At 35.0% G+C, this 22,419-nt stretch overlaps 1 protein-coding gene across 2 annotated transcripts in view; it reads left to right on the forward strand.

Moving 5' to 3' along the window:
• The window catches only part of FAP (fibroblast activation protein alpha), a 41,614-nt gene that overhangs the window by 8,890 nt on the left and 10,305 nt on the right, over positions 1-22,419 (forward strand). Inside the window, exons 4-21 of one of the 2 annotated variants that reach the window (XM_021398586.1) lie at positions 514-609; positions 2,528-2,622; positions 2,764-2,838; positions 3,024-3,076; positions 4,237-4,309; positions 5,035-5,155; positions 8,308-8,462; positions 9,374-9,477; positions 9,794-9,929; positions 13,078-13,122; positions 14,317-14,421; positions 14,512-14,582; positions 15,216-15,269; positions 15,586-15,710; positions 16,879-16,926; positions 19,068-19,166; positions 19,960-20,029; positions 21,092-21,286. In XM_021398586.1, the coding sequence (XP_021254261.1) occupies positions 514-609; positions 2,528-2,622; positions 2,764-2,838; positions 3,024-3,076; positions 4,237-4,309; positions 5,035-5,155; positions 8,308-8,462; positions 9,374-9,477; positions 9,794-9,929; positions 13,078-13,122; positions 14,317-14,421; positions 14,512-14,582; positions 15,216-15,269; positions 15,586-15,710; positions 16,879-16,926; positions 19,068-19,166; positions 19,960-20,029; positions 21,092-21,286 (1,720 nt within the window). The remainder of the gene's footprint in view (positions 1-513; positions 610-2,527; positions 2,623-2,763; positions 2,839-3,023; positions 3,077-4,236; positions 4,310-5,034; positions 5,156-8,307; positions 8,463-9,373; positions 9,478-9,793; positions 9,930-13,077; positions 13,123-14,316; positions 14,422-14,511; positions 14,583-15,215; positions 15,270-15,585; positions 15,711-16,878; positions 16,927-19,067; positions 19,167-19,959; positions 20,030-21,091; positions 21,287-22,419) is intronic. The other variant, XM_021398587.1, reaches the window with a different exon arrangement.

The raw sequence follows: 22,419 nt of genomic DNA on the forward strand, positions 1-22,419 counted from the left end.
CATTAGCTATGCATTTTCACCAGTGATGAACCAGGGCATGCATGCTTTGCTTGTTAAAATCTGCACCAGCGGAAATGAACCGCTGTCGCTGTCACCACTGCTGAAATGCACCACCCACCACATCACTGTGCTCGCATCCACTGTGGGATCTCCATAAATGTTCAGCAAGTGTTGATGAATGTCAGTGGGTGCCATTTTTTCTGCATGGAGGAATTCAGTTCCACCCCTCGGCTTCATCCACACTTCCATGTCAGACACCATTGTGTCGGACTGCCCCCATAACCATCTGTTGCACAGCAACAACATGTAATTGAATATTGGTGTGAAGGTTCAATCTCTTCTGCCATCCCACCAACATTCACCTCTGATGCCAACACAATAAAATAGGAGGTATTACTTTCAGAGCAGCCATTGTAGATAAGAGAAAATATTTAACTAAGTAATGATTAATTATTTTTTTAAAATTTCACTTAACAGCATTGCTTTAACAGAAGCTTTTTGTCTTATTCTAAGTTGTCACCACAGCTGATGGTCCTAGAGCTCTTACACTGGACGATTACTTGAATGGAAATTTTCAATATAAAACGTATTTTCCATACTGGGTGTCAGGTAGGTGAAATTGTTTCTCTGAGGTACATAAGCATTTCTAATATGTTTTTTCTGACACATACTTAGAAATAAACTTTTCTTCTGGCTTTACTCTGAATAAATGCTAACTATAAAATTAAACAATTTACTAGTCAAAACTCAAGATTAAATTTACTGTCAGTGATTCTAGAAATTCTTAGCGTTCTATAATTGCAACAGGAATGTTTGAGTTAAGCCTAAACTATCATTTTACAGAGGCTTTTATTGCTTTATTTCTTTTACTGTCATACTTAATACAGCATGGTAAAGAAATTTGTCAATGTGTCAGTCATGTTTTAAGGAATCTCCCCTTTTTGTGTTTGTCACATCATTTCTTCACTTACTATTAATTATAATTGAGGTAGCCTGTCTTACACGCCCTGTTATTGCTTTCAGTAGTACCTAGTTCTGCAGTAAGCCAACTTGTTCTTATCTCTTATTTATGGAAATACGAACTGCTAAAATTTTGAGTTCCAAGGCAATGCATAGGAAGTAAGGATGAGTTTCTAAGCAAGTTCCTTAACACAGGGGATAAAGACATGAAGTTAATTGCTGCTGATGTATGCGTCAATGTGTGTCCAAAATACTACTCTTGTTATCACTGAACTGCAGCAGCACCAGAAGGCTTAAGCTAGTTTGGACTACATTCTAGTACTTGCAGTACTACCACTTATATCTGTGCATTGCCTCAAGCAGTTATTATTTTATCAGTAGAGGCAAGAAACAAAATTCCTGTTCACATGGAGTCTTATCAGATTAGTTAAAACCCACAATTTTAGAACTGAACTGTAGCCCTCCAGGACGTTGCTAGCAGAAGTTTTAGTTTCACAGTTATCAATTTGAAGTATGTAGACATGACTTATGTGATTTAAAAATTAGGTCACCATTTGTTAGGATTCTGTATGAATGTCTGAAGTATGTAGGCAGCATATCACCTAAACCTGATATTCGCATTCTCTCTTCATAACTTCCTCACTTAGACTTATCTTTCCTCTTAACAGTCACAAAACTCACACAAAAGTCATGCCATAGATTCCATAGATAGTCATGCCTACAGCATTCCATATGCCTACTTTTCTTCTGAAGCAGGGAGCTGAAATTGAATAACTCTTTGTAAGGGGGGCTTAGATCACCACAAATGCTTTTACTCAAATCACGTGTTTTCTAAATGTCCAAGAGTGATCTAGTTTCCTCCCTAATGAAAACCTTATACAATGTTTCAGGCTGCTTTTAAATTGTTAAAGTCTCTCTCTCTTAAACTGCATCAAGTATGCAATTCCTTATGTCTATTTATAGCAATGAAAATGATGATGTGAAACTAAAATTCTGATCTTCATATCCTACCAAACTGTGGCTCATGTCTTGAACACAGATAAGATTAAATTCAGTTCTCATTGGAGGCCACTCACCTTCTTTATGTAGGATCATTATATGTGAGTAAGGGCAAAGTCATTTATATACTAACAGTTACATGGTACTACTGTTATGTCTACAGCCTGTAAAAATGAGAATTTCTGGTGAAATTATAAGCAAGGATGTTGAGTATTTTCATTATAGCTTTTATACGGTGATACTGCCATATCATGGATCTGTCCCTGGTATTCTTGGTTACGTATTATTGAGAATAAAAGCTGGCATTTAATAATGAAGCTAACTAGCTGATTCTGCGTGCAATGTATGATCTTGAGAACGCAATTAAGAGACCTTCTGACTGTGAGAACTCTGTAGGTTGGCATCATTAGAAGAAAATTTTGTGTGTGTGTGTGTGTGTGTTTGGAGATGGATAAAGATACTCGCTCAAAATCTATTCACTGACAAGAGTAGTTAATACTTTGGTAAACAAATCTGTTCTATGGTATCTTCTTTGCAACGTATCAGCCCATTTGTCTTGTTTTTTAAGATAGTGAATATCTTCATCAGACTCCAGAAGATGATATTGTTCTTTTCAATGTTGACATGAACTACCTAACTACCATCATGACCAACAGCACAATGGTATGTATCTTTTCAACTAATAAAAAGGCAGCAAAATGCATTTGTGTTTCAAGTATCTTTTTAGAAGTAAGCAGATTAAAATTTGACCAATCAATTCCTTATAGTGTTTACTAGAATCTAATATATGTCTTAATCTTTCAGAAACAAGTTAATGCTTCAAATTATGTGATGTCATCAGACAAATACTTCTTAGCTCTAGAGAGCAATTATTCAAAGGTAATTATTTTATATATTGCTTAATGAACTGTTTGGTTTCATTCAGTATTTGTGGTTACTATGCATAAATTTTTCTCAGTCTCTTCTTGAGTAAAGTGAAAGGCTGTGAAAGCCATCTGATGATTTTTACTTAAATTATCTTTTTTCCAATTTAATAATATTTTTTTCTTGCTTAATTTTTGCAGCTGTGGAGATATTCTTATACAGCATCATACCACATTTATGATCTCATATATGGGTGAGGCCTGGTATTTTTTACAAAGAACTTGTAAAAAAGTATCAACTTTACAGGTGATACTCTACTGTAAAGACGTGCTTGCAAGCGTTTCATTGAAAAAATTCTATAGCAATGTGACTATCCGCTGCTTGGCTTTTACTTGAAACTATCACTAGTTTGCTTGATTATTGTTATCTATTATTTCTGAAAAATCAAAAGATTGCTTGCCTCTGAGAAAATCTTACAGTTCTTTCATCTACTCATCCAAGTATCTGGATGGCTTTATACTTCATGCCATAAAACTTTGACTGCTCAAGATTCTCATCTTCTTTTTTCTTCATTGCATAATTTTCTCCCGCCCTTTTTGGCTGCTTTAGTCCACTTCAGTCTCACACCGGATGTCTCTTTCACTTTCTGTTTCTAATTCATCTATTTTCTGAATAATTAATCTTCAGCATTCCTAAAAATCTCACATGTCCTTCAGTGATCTTGCAACAGTCCATCTTGGGTTCCCCAAAACCTTACAGCTCCTCCCATGGCATTTGGTCTCTTTCCCAAGATCTTCTCCAAACCATTCCTCTTTTGCTTTCCACCCAAGTCTGAAGGAGGTCATCTGCCTTCCTAGTCACCCTTTTATGCCAGAAATCACAGAATGACTAAAAGCTTCTTAGTTCTGAGCAGGGACTGCACTAAGCTACATTCTTGGGAAACTCTTGGCTCAGGGTGACAGAATTACTACTAGCTACAGTGAGTAGAGAGGTACTGCATGGGGCTGTCTGGTCCATTAAAAGATGTTCTAACTGCTGCTGTTAAACTTGCTTCCGCATGTTATATCCTAGGAAATACAATGCAATCACTGAGTTCTTGTCTCCTTGCTTGTTGAGGCTTGCTGAGACTACAATGCAAATAGCAGATTGAGGAAATGCCTGCTTGTGCAGTTTTTAGAAAGAGATGAGACTGCCTTCTTAGAATGCTGTGTATATTTTCAAAGGCTTGAGCCGTGAGCCTTTACCAGTACTGGTGCACACAATTACATTGTTGCATGCCTCACTGCCTGCATTAATTTTGCTTTGTTTATGAAACCAAAATATAGCCCTTCAAGAGTTTTATATGAATGTACAGTATAATGATACGTTTGTACTGTCAACATAAAGCCATTTCAACCTCTTTCCTTTTTTTAGTGGTTTTGTAACAGAAAATCAGCTTCCACATAAAATTCAGTATATATCCTGGTCACCCGTTGGACACAAATTGGTCAGTAAAGATAACAAGGCTAGAAGACTTTTATTTGCCTTTGGTTATTGTTTCATTAGGCCATATTTTTGGCAAGCCTGTTTGTATCAACCTTGCTTATGAAGAATGATGAAAAAAAAACAACACCTTTTAACTTGTCAAATTTTAACTTGACTGTTTTTCAATGTAAGAATCTGCATTCTTAACTGTAGTATGTGTTTTACTTAGCTAGCCAGTCCTGTATCAAGCAAAGATCCCATATTTAAAATGTGATCTGAAATGTTTTCTTTAGAAAATGTCTGCCAGATTCTGTGTATTATAATTTTTTTTTTTTTAGAACTACTTAGTATTTGAAATTATTTTATTTCTCACTAATTCTTATGGACCTATTGAATATAGTAAGAAGTTTATAAATGTTAGTTATTCTTGGAATATTCATGCAAGAAAATACACTTACACATCATACTAATTTCAGAAAACTCACAAGAAGAAAAAATTGAATGCAAAATGTATTTTTTTTATATTGGAGAGTACTATATTTTATTGGAGAGTCATAGCTGAACGTAGAATTTGTCCTATAACATAAAATTTATTTACAGAAGTACCTGTTCTTGCAGAATTTGCAAAGGTTTTAATACAGAGTTATTAAAACAGATATTTCTTGTTTTATATTTATGGACTGCAAAAAATCTGACAATCCCTCTTTTTGATACGTGTACTCATAAAAAATATATTCTTATCTTTAGGTGTACGTTTACCAAAATAATATCTATTTGAAACAAAGTCCAAGAGAGGCACCAATTAAACTAACTAGTGATGGAAAAGAAAATGAAATATTTAATGGAATTCCAGATTGGGTCTACGAAGGTAAGTAAATCTTGAAGAGCAACAACATGTGAAATCTACATTACTATGTTCTTTCAATCCATTCTAAAACATCTGTGATGATGCAGTGATTTTAGAGTCCTAACGATTACTTTATTCCGTTTTCTGCCATATTAGGATTTCTTGGAACTGGCAAGAACTTCTTATTTTGGGGAGAGAGAAAATGAGAAAGGAGACACATTTAGTGAAACTGTTTTAAGTAGATGTGTACTAATCACTACCTTCTTTTTAATGTTTCTTAGAAAGGAGCCAGGGGGAATTCAAAATGTGAAGGTAACAAATTCAAATTAGAATATTTTCTTCCTTCACATAGTATAGCTAGTCCCTTTCCGTATCATGTTTTGTTGTTATGCGTGTCCTCATTGTACATCTGAGTACTGTTCATGGGCTCCCAAGGCAAATCTTCCCAAGCTTGGACGCAGCATGGGATAAAATAGTGAAGAATGTTACTGAAAGTATGGAATCATAGAATCACCAAGGCTGGAACAAGGCTCCAGCGTCATCCAGTCCAACTGTTCACCTGTCTCCAATATTTCCCACTAAACCATGTGTCTCGGTACAACATCTAAACATTTTTGAACACCTCCAGAGAAAGTGACTCCACGACCTCCCTGGGCAGCTTGTTCCAGTGCTTGACCACTCTCCTGGAGAAGGCACAACTTGAGGCCATTCCCTCTCATCCTATCTCTAGTTACATGGGAGAAGAGGCTGACTCCCACCTCACCACAACCTCCCTTGAGGTAGCTATAGAGAGTGATAAGGTCACCCCTGAGCCTCCTCTTCTTCAGACTGAGCAATCCCAGCTCCCTCCCAGCTGCTTTTCATAAGACTTGTGCTCCAGACCCCTCACCAGCTTTGCTGCACACGCTCCAAGGCCTCAATATCTTTCTTGTAGTGAGGGGCCCAAAACTGAACCCAGTACTTGAGGTACGGTCTCACCAGGGCTGAGTACAGAGGGATGATCACTTCCCTGCTCCTGCTAGCAACAATGTTTCTGATACAAGCCAGGATGCCTCTGGTCCTCTTTGCCACATCAGCACACTGCTGGCTCATGTTCACTGGAGAGTCAACCAATATCCCCCAGGTGTGTTTCCTCTAAACAGTCTTCCAGCCACTCTGCCCCAAGTCTGTAGCGTTGCAAAGTGCAGGAACTGGCACTTGAACTTGTTGAACTTCATCCCATTGGTCTCAGCCCAGCTATCCAGCCTGTCCAGATCCCTCTGTAGGGCCTTGCTACCCCTAGGCAGATTGACACTTCCTCCCAACTTGACGTCATCTGCAAGTTTACTGAGGATGCACTCAATCTCCTCATCCAGATCATCAGTAAAGATATTGAACAGCACAGGCCCCAGCACAGGCCCCAGTACAGACCCCTGAGGAGCACCACTCATGACTGGTCGCCAGCTGGATTTAACTCAGTTCCCCACTGCTCTCTGGTCTGGCCATCCAGCCAGTTCTTTACCCAGCAAAGAGTGTACCTGTTCAAGCCATGGGCTGCCAGCTTCCCCAGTAGAATGCTGTGGGAGACAGTGCCGAAGGCTTTGCTAAAGTCTAGGCAGACTATGTCAACAGCCTTTCCCTCATCCACCGGGCGGGTCACCCAATCATAGAAGAAGATTAGGTTGGTCAGGCAGGACCTGCCTTTCATGAACCCATGCTGGCTACGCCTGATCCCCTGGTTGTCCCGCACATGTCATGTGATTTCTCTCAAGATGGTCTGCTCCATAACCTTTCCTGGCACCAAAGTCAGATTGACAGGCTTGTAGTTCTCCAGATCCTCCTTATGACCCTTCTTGTAGATGGGAGTCACACTGGAAAGCCTCCAATCCTCTGGGACCTCTCCAGTTGACCAGGAATGTTGATAGATGATAGAAAGTGGCTTGGCAATCACCTCCACCACCTCCCTCAGCACCCTTGGGTGGATCCTATCCAGCCCCATAGACTTGTGGCGATCTAGGTGGAGCAGTAGGTCTCTAACAGTTTCCACTTGAATCACTGAGGGTTTATTCTGCTCCCCATCTGAGAATTCCAGGTCAGGAGGTAGAGTACCCCAAGGATAACTGATCTGACTTTTAAAGATAGATGTAGGTAAGGCATTGAGAATGTCAGCCTTTTCATTGTCCTCAGTGGTCACATTCCCCGCCACATCCAGTAAAGGATGGATAGAAAGTAAGAGATGGAAATTGCCATTACAAATGGATTAGAAGGCAGAGTTAATTTCTGCATAATCAGTGAGAGAGGAGTGGTGTGATAAAAGCAAGCTGTAAAGAGCTTTATAGGACAGGAGAAGCATGATTTGCTTAAAGCTTTAGAAAAGGGAGAATTAGTGAGGCTGACCAGAGAAGAGTAACTGTCACAGGCATTGTTTACATCCGAAGGGGAGTATGAGACATTGGCAGAGAGATAGGATTAGATCTTGATTTGGACAGGAAAAGAATCAGGGTCACAGAGAAAGAGAGAGAGGAAGGTGGAAATTTATACACAGTGGAACTTTGCAGATGTATGTTTTGCTGATGAGATTTACCCAGTGCCAACAGCTACAGAGAGCTATTTGGGAAACAAAAGCTGGAGAAAGGGTAAGATGGATTCTCCAGAGGATTTAAGTAAATATATACCTCTGGAATCTGCCAAAACAACAGCACTTGGAAATGTGTCCCACAGCTTTATTTTAAAATAAGCTATTACCACCTTAAAGAATATATATGGCTAAAAATATATTACCTGCCAGTGACTGCGTTTTACATTCATTCTGTGTAAGCAAAATCCTGAGTTACTGAAACTATGATGTCCAAACTTTATAAATTGATCCTCATTCTACTGTGTAGGTAGTGGTTGAGGATTAAGCTTTAGGGGAAATTTAAAGGTTAGTTGATTTTTTTGACACTTCAGTGCGTAAAAAAATTAAACTCATGCACACATGAATAATCCAAGTGCATTAAATGCTATTTGTGCATGTTTTGAGAGTTCTTGAGGCCTTTCAGATTTGAGATGTATGGCAATATGTTTGATGAAGATCTTGTAATTTATGTAGTGTAACTCTTTTTACGTATCTATGTTGGTAAAATGATAAAATAGATTAGAAGATAGATCAATTACACTGAGAAACTATTACGAATGATTTTTTTCTTTCTCAGAGGAAATGCTAGCAACAAAATATGCATTGTGGTGGTCTCCAAATGGGAAGTATTTAGCATATGTACAATTTAATGATTCTGGTATACCAGTAATTGAATATTCATATTTTGGTGAGGACCAGTACCCAAGAAAAATAATTATCCCATACCCCAAGGTAAGTTTATCATTCTTTTTACTTACTTTCTGTTGAGAAATAAGTTATGATAACTATAAAATTAGTTGTGCTTAAAAAATGTTTGTATTACAGTGCTTAAATCCATTGTGGCCTAAATTAAGGAATGAAAGCAAACTTAGGTCAAGTTATAAAAAGATATAGACACCCTCAAAACTGTAGATATTGAATAGTATTAGTGAAATAAACAATTCCTTGTGTAAGTAAAAACTGTGTACAAAAGAGCATGTTTGCATTGTCAAGCCTTACTTTTTTCAATTCAGTTTACTTTCTGTGATGTATTAGCTATGCAGCTGTTATTTTCCGCTACAGTATATCAATTATGAGACCTTTTTTTATTGTTTTTGTGAAATAAAAGCTATGACAGTTTCAGTTTATTTGCATGCTTCATAGTGTGCTTTATTCTCAAGGGGTTTGGGATTCTACCAGTTTTCAAGTGCCAAAGTTAAGGCAAAAACACTTTGGTTTTGCCTTTCTTCAGCATGTACAAACTCTATGACTCATCATCTTTGTATGACTGCAAGTGATCATGTTAATATGTCTTAAAAGTACTCACTTGTCAGCTGAGTTTTATTGCAAAGTATAGTGTGTACTGCAGAGATCCACACTGCAAATAGAATGCTGATTCACATCAAGCATTACATTTTCAGTATAGAAAGGCACAGATTGGACTGTTTAAAAGATTTTCTTCTTTATTTATAAAATGGTGCAAAGTTAAATAACAAACTATTTCTGTAGGGTCACTGACAAGAACTTATAAGGTCACATTTGCAGTGTTGTACTCAACTGAATAAATATTTTGTAACCTATTTCTTTTCCCACAGAAACTGTTGTCATTTTCCTAGATCTGATTTTTATCTAGATTTGAATAACCTCATACATTTTCTTTGAAGGCTGGTGCTAAAAATCCTACTGTTAAAGTGTTTATTGTAGACACGACTAATACTGAAGCATTTGGTCCTAAAGAGGTGCCTGTTCCTGCAGTGATAGCGTCAAGGTATTGTGCCCTCAAAAATGTCATCAGGTTTTTTAAAAAAACTTTCTGTCTGCTTGTTTTAAATGCTTGAAACTCTGAATTGTTTTTTTTAACAGTGGAGTGTCATATTGATCTCACAGATGCATCAGAAGATAAATAGAAATATACATTGATTCTGTCTGCCCATATGATATATTCTTACAAAGGACAAAAAATATTCCTGATAGAATAGATTTGCTGTTGGCTTCCACAGAGCAAAATGGGGTTATAGTCTGTAGCAATTTTTCTGTATTCCTGCTCTTTAATAACCATTCTTTCTCTTTCATTTATTTTTTAGTGATCATTATTTTACTTGGCTTACTTGGGTAACAGATAATCGAGTTTGTGTGCAATGGCTAAAGAGAATCCAGAATTTTTCAGTCTTAGCTATTTGTGACTTCAAAGAAAATTCAAATACCTGGGAGTGTCCTGAGGTAATAAAGTTGGAAATATACATTGCTGGAATTAGCATGTGCTATTTTCCATTGAATTGTCCTATTTTAACACCTACTCATCATATACAATTTGCTCTGACTTAGTCAAAAAGTACATTTAATATTTCCATGACTTTTGGAAAATAATTTTGTTTTCCAGTGTTTGATCACGTTCATCTTTCAGCTAATAATGCTAACTTCTTCAGTATTTTAAATGCTTTTTGAGGGAATGATGAAAAATTCTAATTGCAACAGCCCAAAAATCACAAAAAAAAAAATTTTTATTGAGGTTCAAGTAACAATCAAAGCAATAAAAATAACAAGACTGCTACTGACTAGCTTTCAAAATTGTTGCTTAGGTTCTTCTTGCCTCTTCATTTTCAAAAGTGGAATCATATAGAATACTTATTACAAGCTTCTGTATAACTTGTATGTTGTAAACTTATGGTTTATTGACATAGCCTTTCCAAGTTGAAAATATGTATTCCTCTATAATATGACTATTGCTGCAAATTTGAAAGGAAGCTGAGGTCCTGTTCTTTCACAACTTTTATTGATTCCACAGAGAAATAGTTTGAGTTTATTAGGACAAAATATATATTTATGGCAGTATTTGATGTCTTTCCTAAGTCATTGCTCCTATATACATGTACATTAACACTGAATCTGTATCTCACCTCAAAATCATTTGCATTTTAATAATTGTTAAAATATATATTAAAAAATATAAAAAATTAAAGTATTCTAGAGTTCTACCACAATTCACCAAAAAAGTTAAAGCAAGTAAGCAGTTTAATTTATGTCAGTAGGTCCATCTATGTGTTTAAAATTTAGCATGTGCTTAATTGCTTTGCTGGAACCAGACCAGAACAATTAATATCTTGCAGGACTGTGTTCATGATCCTTGTTTAATTGCATTTCTCCATGAAACCTTATTTATGGAATCACTACTGACGTTTCTATAATTCTATATTTATACAGTGATACAATGCTTTTATCACATTAAAGTTTGCACAAATGGCCAATTGAAGGAGTGTGAACAGATGGGAGTGCTGCATTAGCTCTATTTGCTGTTAGGAAGTATATCTCTGTCCATTTACATCAGCAAAAGTAGTTTTCTTGTTGATTTCAGATTAAATTGAGACTAATGTATAATAAATGTACTAGGCTTTATGTACTTGAAATTAATAAAATATAATCCACAAATGTTCCTAGCGTGTTGATTCATCAAAAATGTTCATGTGTTCAAGTCTTTCTCACGTGAATAAACCAGAGAAGCCACTATGACTTCAGTGGAACTATTTCTATGAGTAAAAGCTAGGCGTGTAAATATGTGTTTGTAAAACTAGGGTTCACTATAAATATGCCAAGTCTATAAATTCTGCAAATGCTTTAATAACAGAAAAATCCCATAGAGGTCATGGAACTACTCATATGAGAGAAGTTAAATATATTCTTAATAAATTATGTAATCAGAATGTGAAACTTAATTTTGAGTAAGATAAGTAAATCTATGTTGCAAATATAAAACAATACTTCCAATTTTTCTTATCTTAAGAAAATGATCCATCTACTAAATTAATAGCTCTTTGGAGCCTTTGCAAAGTACTGAACAGAATTCTAAGGAGCAAGCACCTGCAAGTTTCACTTGGATAAGCCAGTTTGCAGAGTGTTGTGTTGGAAGGGAAAAAGCATAATTAGAGATAATGAGATTTCATTGAGAATAACACGTATAAAACATACTCTTTAGGTAGCAAAATTACTGGAGTTAATTTGGACTGTGAAGAAATGTTTTATTAAATGAAAAAGAAAATAAAGCAAAGCTTGCAAGGAAACAAAAGAAATACATTTATAGAATGCAAGTGTTGGGTCACTTGCTCTATCCAACAAGAACTCTTCAAAGAAAAAAATGTAGGAAAACACTGAGTATGTTTTTTGTAGCTTGCGAGATTTTAAGAAGTGTTGAAAATCAGGCCTTTAAATGCCCTTTAGGCAGAGTAACAAAAGTGGAGAGCCTCAGATTCTATGTACCATACTAGTTCAAGTTATTTTACACTGTGTAGATATGAAATAGGTTGAAATATAAATACCTGTGTTGCCTGACTTCAGTGGGACTGCTGATGTGACTGGAAGTGTCTGCTATTGCATTGCAGAATACAAAAAGTACTTCTTCAGGTAGTTAAAACCAGAATTCTCTTGTGAGGTTGCACGAAATTCTAATATCTGTTATTTTTATACAAAACCATAATTACTTAGTAGATAAAAGAAATGTCTTGGATCTATAAAGGTATTAGAATAATTGAGTTCATAACTTGGTCTAAAATAGCAACCTGTTTTCAGAGGATGAGAAATGTTTTCTCATTGTTTACCAGAATGCTCAGCTGGCCAAAAGAAATGTAGCAGCCAAGCTTTTCAACATTCCAGTTGTCAAAGTAAAAGTGTTTTTGCACTATTGTGTGAATTTTAAAGCTTGCATACTGAAGTATTTACTTTGTACTTATAAAGTTTTTAAGGCTTACATTTAAAGATAGACCTTAAAACCTAGTAGTCACAGAATCATAGAACCATAGAATGGCCTGGGTTGAAAAGGACCTCAAAGATCACCGAGTTTCAACCCCCCTGCTGAGTGCAGGGTCACCAACCACTAGACCAGGCTGCCCAGAGCCATGTTCAGCCTGGCCTTGAAAGTCATATCCTAGTCATTAACCTCTGGTATAAATCAACATGACCTCTATGAAATGGAAAGAACTATGTCAAGCCAACTAAAAATCTAACATGGATTTTTATTCCTGAAATTATTTCAGCAGTTTTCAATCAAATACTCCTGAGACCAAGTGGCTGTTATTTCTTGCTTTCAATGTAAATGTTGCATAAGGTTGAAACAGTTGCTTTATATCTTACTTAGCTCTGGCACAAGAGTTATACTAGTAACTTAACAAGCATAATATTAACACAGTAATATAGTTTACCTCAGACATTCTTCAAGTTCCTGAATCACCATAGCAAGTGTTCTAAAATTCTCTTTCAGAGGAGGCAATAGACTTTTTTTTAGATGAAGTTTTTAAATCTAATTTAATTTAATCTAATCATAATCTGATTTTCAATGTACAGACTTCTTTAAAAGTGTACATTTGATTTTGTTTTTCAGAATCAGCAGCACATAGAGGAGAGTCAAACAGGATGGGCAGGCGGAGTAGGTTTTCTTGTTGTACTCTTTTGATTTAATGGGAACTTACAGCTTTCTGCATCTTCACAGTGGTGTTTTGAATGACAAAGCAGTATTCTGAGTCACACAGCGCTACTGCCTCTAACCTATTGCACAGTAGGGTTGAGGTGGTTTATGATATATGTTTTGTTAGGCATAGTAGTTGGATGCCAGCTTTCTGAGATTAAAAATGTGTTAATTCTTATGTTACTCCTCAGACAGGTGAAGTTAACGGAATTCAGTATGGGGAACTGCATGCTGTGCCTAAATGTCCTGCAGTGGTCTTAACTGAGATCCCCAGTTTTCAGTATGCCATCCTTTAAGAGATTTTTTTTTAAGTAAAAATTACACATTTAAATGGATTGGTGCCTTGGTCCCTTTCTTTTTTTCACCTCTTCTCTAGAGGTTATAATGACAGGGTTTTAATACAATTAGTGAAATTGTACACAAGTATAAATAAATTCCTGCTTTAGCCTTTATTTCAAAGATTTTTGTCCTGATTAGGACCTGCTTTTGGTCGCAGGTTCTAATTGAGTTTGTATTAGCATTATTCATACTCACTCAGGGTTGTTTGGTGCTGTTTGAAGTGTTTATGAGTCATTATCCTGCTCTCATATTTTGAAAATAAAACTTGCAGTAACCGGCTGACAGTCTTAGTAAGGAGGTGATGGTTTGAAAGGAAGTAAAATCTGAATGGTTTTATCTGCAATAATCTGTTCTTAAACATTAGTATAATAATATAGACTGGATATTGATTTCACTCAGTGCCATTTTTGTTCAGTGAATCAGCTAAACTCTGTGATTCGCAGGATTCCAGTCTGGTACTATTCACAAATATTAGTTTCTTTCAGAATTTTTTTTTTTAATCACTTCTAAATATTCTTAAATAACTGCAGATCATTCAGAGTATGCAAATTATTTCACTTTACGAGTAAAGATCCTGTATTTGTGGGCAACTTTAGGTATTTATACTATCAGCTTAAAAAAGCTGACATGCCAGGTTAGAAATTGTAATTTACACTGAATAAGAGTACATATCATGGGTGAACATTTTTCTGAAGTAAATTATTCCATCAGAACTTTTGAAATAGAGTCTTGTTATTTTTAATTTTAAGACTATAACCTGTTAAACAGCTTGGACATTCTTTCTTACATCTCATCTACCATGTTCTTTTGTTTCAGTTCTTTGTTTCTGCACCATATTTTACCTCAGACAGCAGTTCATACTACAAAATTTTTAGTGACAAAAATGGTTATAAGCATATACATTACATCAATGGCTCTGTGGTAAGTCAATCAAAGTTTTCTACTTTAATGTACTGTGAATTTGTGAAATAATTTTACTATATTCAGTGATTTACATATCTTGCTTCACAGGAAAAAGCAATCCAAATTACAAGTGGAGAATGGGAGGCAATATATATTTTTAGAGTAACAAATGATGCAATGTAAGTACCTCTCAGAAGAGTATAGGTTGTGAGTATTTTGTCAATAAAAGCAGTACTTAATCTTTGACACATATCAGCCATTTGTCAACTCATCAAGTTATAACTACCTATAAATGTATTGCATCCAACTGAATGCATCCACAACGAATTCATATGCAAAAGCATTATACAGGTTTGCAAACTTGGTTTATTTTTGGTAGATTCTTTGCAAATTGTCCTCAGTCTTTCAGTTTATTATCAATTGCCCCTTTTAGAGAGTCTTATCTGGAAATACTTAATTTAAAGTATTTGGTTAACCTTCATACAAATAGAAATTATTTCAATTTTATTTCACTGAATTTGAGCTGTGGTCTCATTCAGTTTACTATACAGTTAGATATATCTTACATAATTGAGGTGATTAGCTCTTCAGAATTAAGACAGAACTCTTATTTATATGGTGTATTTATTATCTAATGAGAGTTTGAACAAAGATTTACTAAGATGAAAGGCATGTAGGCTTAGCTTAATCTTCCATCATGAGGAGCAATATGAGAAAGTGTAAGTTAATTTCCAAGACTTCTTTTTGTCTTGATGCTGGTTTACAGGTCATCACTTAATGGATTATTTATTAACATTTAAATTAATTCACAGTTTCTACTCAAGCAATGAATTTGAAGGCTATCCAGGAAGAAGAAATATTTACAAGTAAGTGTTATCAATGTTGACTTAATGATACTAGGTGATGGGTGTGGATTTTTCAATAACAGAATTTTGTTTCAAAATGTTTAAAATGCAATTTCTCAAGCTATTTTAATTAAATCATGACCTCATTATATCTGAGAATTGAGAAATACCATCTAAAGTTTAAATATGCTGTTAGGAAAAAAATAGTAAAAAGGGAAAATATTTATTTTTAAAAGGAACTGTTTTCAAAGTACGTTATGTTCCAGAACATGAGGCAGGCACATATGAAGTTAGCTGTAGCAAAATTAATAATTGTTGTATTTTATTTTTCTCCTAGAATTAGTATTGGAAGTAAGCCTATCAGAAAACTATGCATTACTTGCAATTTACGGAAAGAGAGATGCCAGTATTATACAGCGAGGTTCAGTGAACGCTCTAAGTATTACGCCTTGATCTGTTATGGTATGTATAGCATGGGAACAAACATATAACCAATTATCCTGTCAGATGTATCAAAACCATAGTTAATAACTCTCAACACAAACAATTGCCCAAGGAATCATAGAAGATCCACTGAAACCAGAAAATATTTATACAAATTTTGCCATGTTCAAAAAGCTTGGAAATTTTTTTCAGAAAATACAAATATTTTCACTTCTTTTATAAATTTTTCTGCAAAAGCTTGGGATTTTTAGAATTAAAAACAAATATTTGAAAATCCTCTATGGCACAGAACAGATTTTAAGCTGACTCATCAAAGTTGCTCTTGCAGTAGCAAGAGCAGGATTTTGAAACGGATTGATTTCCAATGTATATAATCAAAGGTAGCTCTGAGAAACCATTACAATGTGTTACCCAATTGAAATGATTAAAATCTATGTCAGCCACAAAAATGCTGGATATTTGCTACCTGAAAATATTTTTAATAGCAGAAATTCATCAAAAAGTGTGATTATTGAAACCACTTGTAACACAGAAGCATGAGTAATGAGTTCATCCATTTTAATCAAAGATCAGTGAAGTTACAATTTAAAAAAAGTGGGGGGAATAACTGTCCAAGGTTTTCCTTTTGCATTCTTCATACGATGTTTACTGTTCTTCTGCATTGAATGATTAGCTGAACAGTTTTTAGAACCTGTGTTAAGCAGAAGACCAAATGTGGCTAATAACAATACCTTTCAATCATTCTTGCACAGAACAGTCTGTAAGGTCATCACCATATGAAAGCCAGTCACCTTCACAAATATGATGTGACGTGTTCCCAGAAGAATGTTTCACAATGTTAATTCCAGAATCATCTTATATAATCACATCTCAGGTATTAACTAGATGTCACTTCTTCTCTGTGGAGGAAGAGTTTGCCAATAGATTCAAGGTTACTTTTATTATGTTTACTAAGCAATACAGGTATATTATGTAAGTCTACACACACACACACACACACACACAGTACCTTACATATTTTGTGCAGTAAGGAGAAGAGAGCTATTCAGTAGATAAGATTCAGAATGGTACAAGACTGTATTCAGGTCTTTAATTCCTGTCAGTTACCAATATTAATGTAGTCTATACTTCATCACCATATTCTTGCTTCAAACTATAAATGACCTTCTTTTCATTATTATGACAGGTCCTGGGATTCCTATTTCTACTCTTTTTGAGACCGAGAGTGATAGAGGTACTGGAAATATTCGTCCTATTTCTAGACTATTGTATTGCTCATTGATCTTCACTATGCAGATCCTCTAATGCAGCATTTAGGACTGTGACCAAGAAGCCTCTCATATTGTATGTGAATAAGTGCAATTAAAATATCTGCTGTCTTTCTAATTTTGTTAATTAGCAAAATCCAAACATCCATGAATACACTGATGTTTTTATTTTCATTTCCGAGTCTAACAAATTTATGACATCTTTATATCTGTTCATATGCTACAGATGCAGTCAATATTGACAACTCTTTGTCTAACAAATTTTAAGTAAAACTTTGTAGAATATGCTACTCTGACTTCAAAACTACCCCTTTTCACAGCTCAAGATTTTCTGATTTTTTTAATGAAGCAGTCCTACCCTATACAATAAGCTTCAATGTAGTACTTAGAGTTTGTACTTTGGGATATTGTACTGTACTAATTAGAATTTGGATGGTCTTCAGCCATCAGCAGATACCAGGGAAGAGCAAAAGCTCTTTCAGATGAATTGTGAAAAATATCCATTAAAATAACTGTTTCAGAGGAGATGTATTTATTTATGCAAAATTGAAACTCCAGCAAGAGACATTCTGACCCCCCCAACCACCAGTCCCCTCCCTTCCCTTCCCCTCCCTTCTCCTCCCTTCTCCTTCCCTCCCAAACCTTTTGTATCAAGAGCCTAAATATATATATGCATTTCCTAACCTCTCTGCAGGAGAGAACAGTTTCATTTAAGGGATCTTTAGCACTGGTTTCATTATGCCTCACTCTTAGGCTCTTCTTTGACCTTTTATGTGACCTTCTGTGTATTAATCTTAGTTAAGACCACTGTTTTCATAGTCTCTTCTGTGATGTAAAACTAATTGTCATGGATTGAATTGCAAGCTCTGAAAGAGTGGTTGTGGATCACTTTGATTGCAGTTGGCAGCATTTTGTAAATATATCTCTCATGAATTTTAGTAGAAATCACATTGTTAAGGTGACATAGACCAATCTGGAAGCTCCCTTCAGCATGACTACAATTAGTTCACTGTAATGGGCAAGTTTCAGATCTGAAAGGAAAGATGGAATCGAGATCAGCAGAGTTTGCATGAGTATCCAAAGCTAGGATGATATTTCAGCCATAAAAATTCACATGAGTCTGCAAAAATTGTCGAAGTACTTTGAAAGAAAATGTTCTAGTGTTGTATTTCTGCCATTTTCTGAGCATAATCTAGTTCAAGACATGCTGAGAGTAGTAGTACTTCTGTCAGTGTTTCCAGAAACCAAAAGTGCTTTCCACTAAAAAAAGCAAACAACTAAAAAAGTAAAGTAACAAAGGGAAGGGAACTCTAAAAGAATGTTCTCTTTCATTTTGAAAGTAAAGATGAAAGTCACAGATTTCTATTACATACAGTACTCTTGGAAGTAAGTGTAAGGGAACAAATAATACCCAGTGAATTCATAATATATAGCTCTGCACTCTAGAAACTCTGTACTAGAAACTAACTAAATTTTAAGTAGTGATTTTAAAATTATACAGTAGTAAATTGTGCCTCAAACAAAGTAAATAGTAAAATACCGGGGAGAAAAAAAAAACAATAAATGAAGCTTGCTAAGTGTGGAGCAATGTATTAATAAGGACAACTATATGGTGTGTCTAGCGTCCCTGTGGGAATATACAATAAGGTAGTTAAGTACAAGTTTGCTTCAGCCCCATCAGAGACCGAATATTCTGTTAGCCCAGAAACAAGATATTCACAAAGATACATGGGCTTAACCATGCTGCTTAAGAGCCTCAGAGTCTAAACTGAAAATACTGTGGTAAGCAAGAGAGGAGGTGCTGCAGGAAAAAAGAGTTTTCTCCTAACATCCAGAACTCTAATATTCACAGCAAGCGTGTGAAGTTATTTGCATTGCAAAATGTGTATCCTATAAAATACAAAGGAATATTTGTGCACTGTGACTCCAGTGCCTTGCTTTTATATAGCTATTTGATCAAACCCAAATTGAACTGTCTAAGCTGATTTCATCATTCTGCTTGTACATTTTCACAGATTTTCTTACTGTTCTAACAATACAAAACAAATCTCATTTAACAAAATTTACAAATAAACTAATTAATAATTTGGATATTTATTTCCCTTAGAGCTCAGAATATTAGAAGACAATCAGGAATTGCAATCTGCTTTGCAAGAGATCATACTACCAAAAGAAGAAATTAATAAACTTGAAGTGGATGGTATAAGTAAGAATTATAAATTTTTGTTATATTCTTTATTCTTAACTTTTTTATTTTGCCTTAATTTTGTTATAGTAAGTATACTCTTTTTGTAGATCAAACTTGTTAGCCTGTTAGATTGGAAATCAGACCCTTGTTTTGCCTTTTCTAACAGTGACCGCTTTATCTGTACCTCAGTGTACCCATTAATAAAATAAAAGTTAAAACACATTTCTTCTTCATGATGCAATTTAAAAAAAATGTTTAACAATATCACTGTAGTGTTTAAATATCAGATAAAAACATTACAGTATGGTAGTAATAAAAAGTGAAACATAAATTGCCATTTATGTGTTAGACTTAATATTGACTTGCATACACTGTTGTTTTTCTTAGTAACATTACAAATAATATTCCATAGTAGTGAATCAGTGTAATGTTTACAAAACTCATTTCTCAAAATCTTAATTACAGTTGTACTCCTAATTATGTATCTTTAGACATCTGGAAAACTAGAAACCTACTGCTAGGTGAAGTCATAATTTTATACATAGCATAATTTAAATTATAAAAATGGACACTTAATTTTTTGAAACGATTTCTAAACAGTTCAGTATAAACAACTGCTTGTATGAGTTTTGTGGTTTACAGTTTATGCTTTACAGTTTATGCAGTTTACAGTTAATGCATTATGCGTTATGAATCGTTTGTGCTGATTCATTTTCTATTACTATTTCATTACTATTGCATCAAACTATGAATTGTGCTTGGAGAAATCAATGTAACCATTAATGATGTAACTTTAATATGTCTCTTCTAGCTTTGTGGTACAAAATGCTTGTACCCCCACAATTTGATAGATCCAAGAAGTACCCACTGCTTATTCAGGTGTATGTAACAATTCCTTTCTTTCAATTTTGCTGTTTTGTCATAAACATAATGATTTAAGGAAACCTAAGATGTTTGCAATATTTTATCATGCAAAAGAAGAGCTATTTTGTTTTTATTTTGTTTGTTTGTTTAATGTATTTCTGGAATAAAAATTCAGCCTAATGGAAATCAATGAGGTTTTCAATATTTATCTTTTCATGGCAAGGATTAGTTCCTCAGAGAAAGAAAAAGAATAGAAGCATATATTTTATTGCTTGGATTTCCTAGTTCTGTTGCTGCTTCTGTTTATCCTGAAGCAATTTGAACGTGTTGATTTCAGATTTGCTAATATGGAAAATATAAAGCTTGCCTCATTTTCTTATGAGTGGGGGAAAAAAAAAACCTAATCCCTTGATGATCCAAAGGTCCAACAAATCTAAATATGTTTGGCTGAAATTTAGAGCAGAAGATGAGGTCAATTATATTCTAGAGGTCAAATGAGAATTTGTATTAGATCACTGTTGTGAATAGTGTCTCCATATTGCTCATTTATGTTGGATGTGTTCAGCCAACAGCTCCCACAAGCACATGATATTCTCTACTGAAACAAAGGTCTACTAATGACCAAAAAGTATAAGGAGCTATACTTATGTTGTTGTTTTCTTTGTTAATGTGTAATACGTGTGAAGATCAAATGATGGGGGGGAAAAAAAAGTATCAAAAAGTGCTCTAACACCTTATTTCTATATCCTATGAATTTGGAAAGAATTAAAAATTGAAACTTAGCTCTTCCAAGGATTCTCCTTAGGATGGATACTTGATGTCATGCCCCTTAGTCTCATCTAAAACAAATGGGACTTGCCTTAGGCATAAGACATTAAGGATTTAAATGAATTTAAGAAAGTAAAATTTCATGAGTATATGAAAATATTAGTAGTACTGTTTCTGCCTACTGAACTCTCTGAACCACAGTCATTTAGCAAAATACTTGTAGAGAAAATGTAAGTTATATTTATCTATAGTCCAGAATCTGGTATTCATTTATACATCTGAGTTGAAAATGTGTTAATTTCTACTTTTAGGTATGGAGGACCATGCAGTCAGAATGTAAAACACACCTTTAGCATTAGCTGGATAACCTATCTTGCAAGCAAAGAGGGAATTATTGTTGCTCTAGTAGATGGCAGAGGAACAGCTTATCAAGGTGACAAGATTTTGCATGCAGTTTATCGAAGACTAGGAGTCTATGAAGTTGAGGACCAAATCTCAGCTGTGAAGTAAGTAGAATATCTCCCAATAAAACTGTTGTACTTACACAACTACAAAAAGTAGCGTGGAAAAAAAAGACATATTAAATGTACTCCTGAATCTTTCTTCTGGAGTGCTGAAGTCTACAGGAAATAAGGTATGAAACTTGTAGAAATAAAATATTAGTGAGGTATTTGGTATCAGTGTGGTTTTGTGTGGTGTATTACATCCATGTACTACTAAGTACATATTTGGATCTCAGCACTCTCATTCTGTAAGGGCATCATCAGAGGCCTAAGGAAATATGAGCATCAGTGGTGAGAGGTAAGCTAACGTATTTTCCATTATTCTCAAATCTTCCCTGTAGGGGAAACCTGCCTCAGTCACAATAAAAATTAGCCAAATATCCAGTGATCTTAGTCAGTGATAGACCATAGCTATTAGCTAAAAGTCAGAAGTGAAGTTTTTAAGAAAACTGAATCCTGACACTGGCTTTTCCATTAACTTCTTTTCCATGCCGTCTTAAAATACTTATAAAAAACAGAAAATGTCTGAGGTCCTCTGGTAGTTGTTCCCCACAACCTACACACCTGCATAGAAACACTTAAAAGGTTCCAAAGGTAAAACAAGTCCTTAAGCAGAGATTTTGGAGGGGAGAGAAAGCTGAGGTTTTGTAAAGTAAGTCTATCTGTTAACTTTAGAGACGCAGTAGCAGTGTTAAAGTGAGCATTTAAAGAAGTGTTCAGTTTGAACCCCACAAGAATAAGAGAGTAAGAATTTTAGTACAGGAATAAGAAATTTATTCTTTGTTTTGATCTTGAATTTGTCCTATCAGAGCATGGATAAAATTCCAAGTATTCAATAACATTTCCCTAGTTAATGGGCCTAGTAGTAACTAGTAGTTAGAAACTGGATGTAGAAGTCCAGGATCCCACTGCCTTTTCTGCTTGCTTAAGAACACTGTCTACATTTGTAAGTGTGTGTGAGGAGGATGTCTGTTCCTGCTTTGTGTTAATTCATTTTCCACCTCAGTGATATAAACACGATTATCTTGTTCAGTGATAAATGAAACAGAATATCTGTTTATCATGCTAAGTTTTTCAATGTAATACATCATTTTATTGTATTTCTTGAATCTTTTAGCAGCAACATGTTTAAAGAG

Source organism: Numida meleagris, chromosome 5 (genome assembly GCF_002078875.1).
Source record: "Numida meleagris isolate 19003 breed g44 Domestic line chromosome 5, NumMel1.0, whole genome shotgun sequence".
NCBI classification, from domain to species: Eukaryota; Metazoa; Chordata; class Aves; order Galliformes; family Numididae; genus Numida; species Numida meleagris.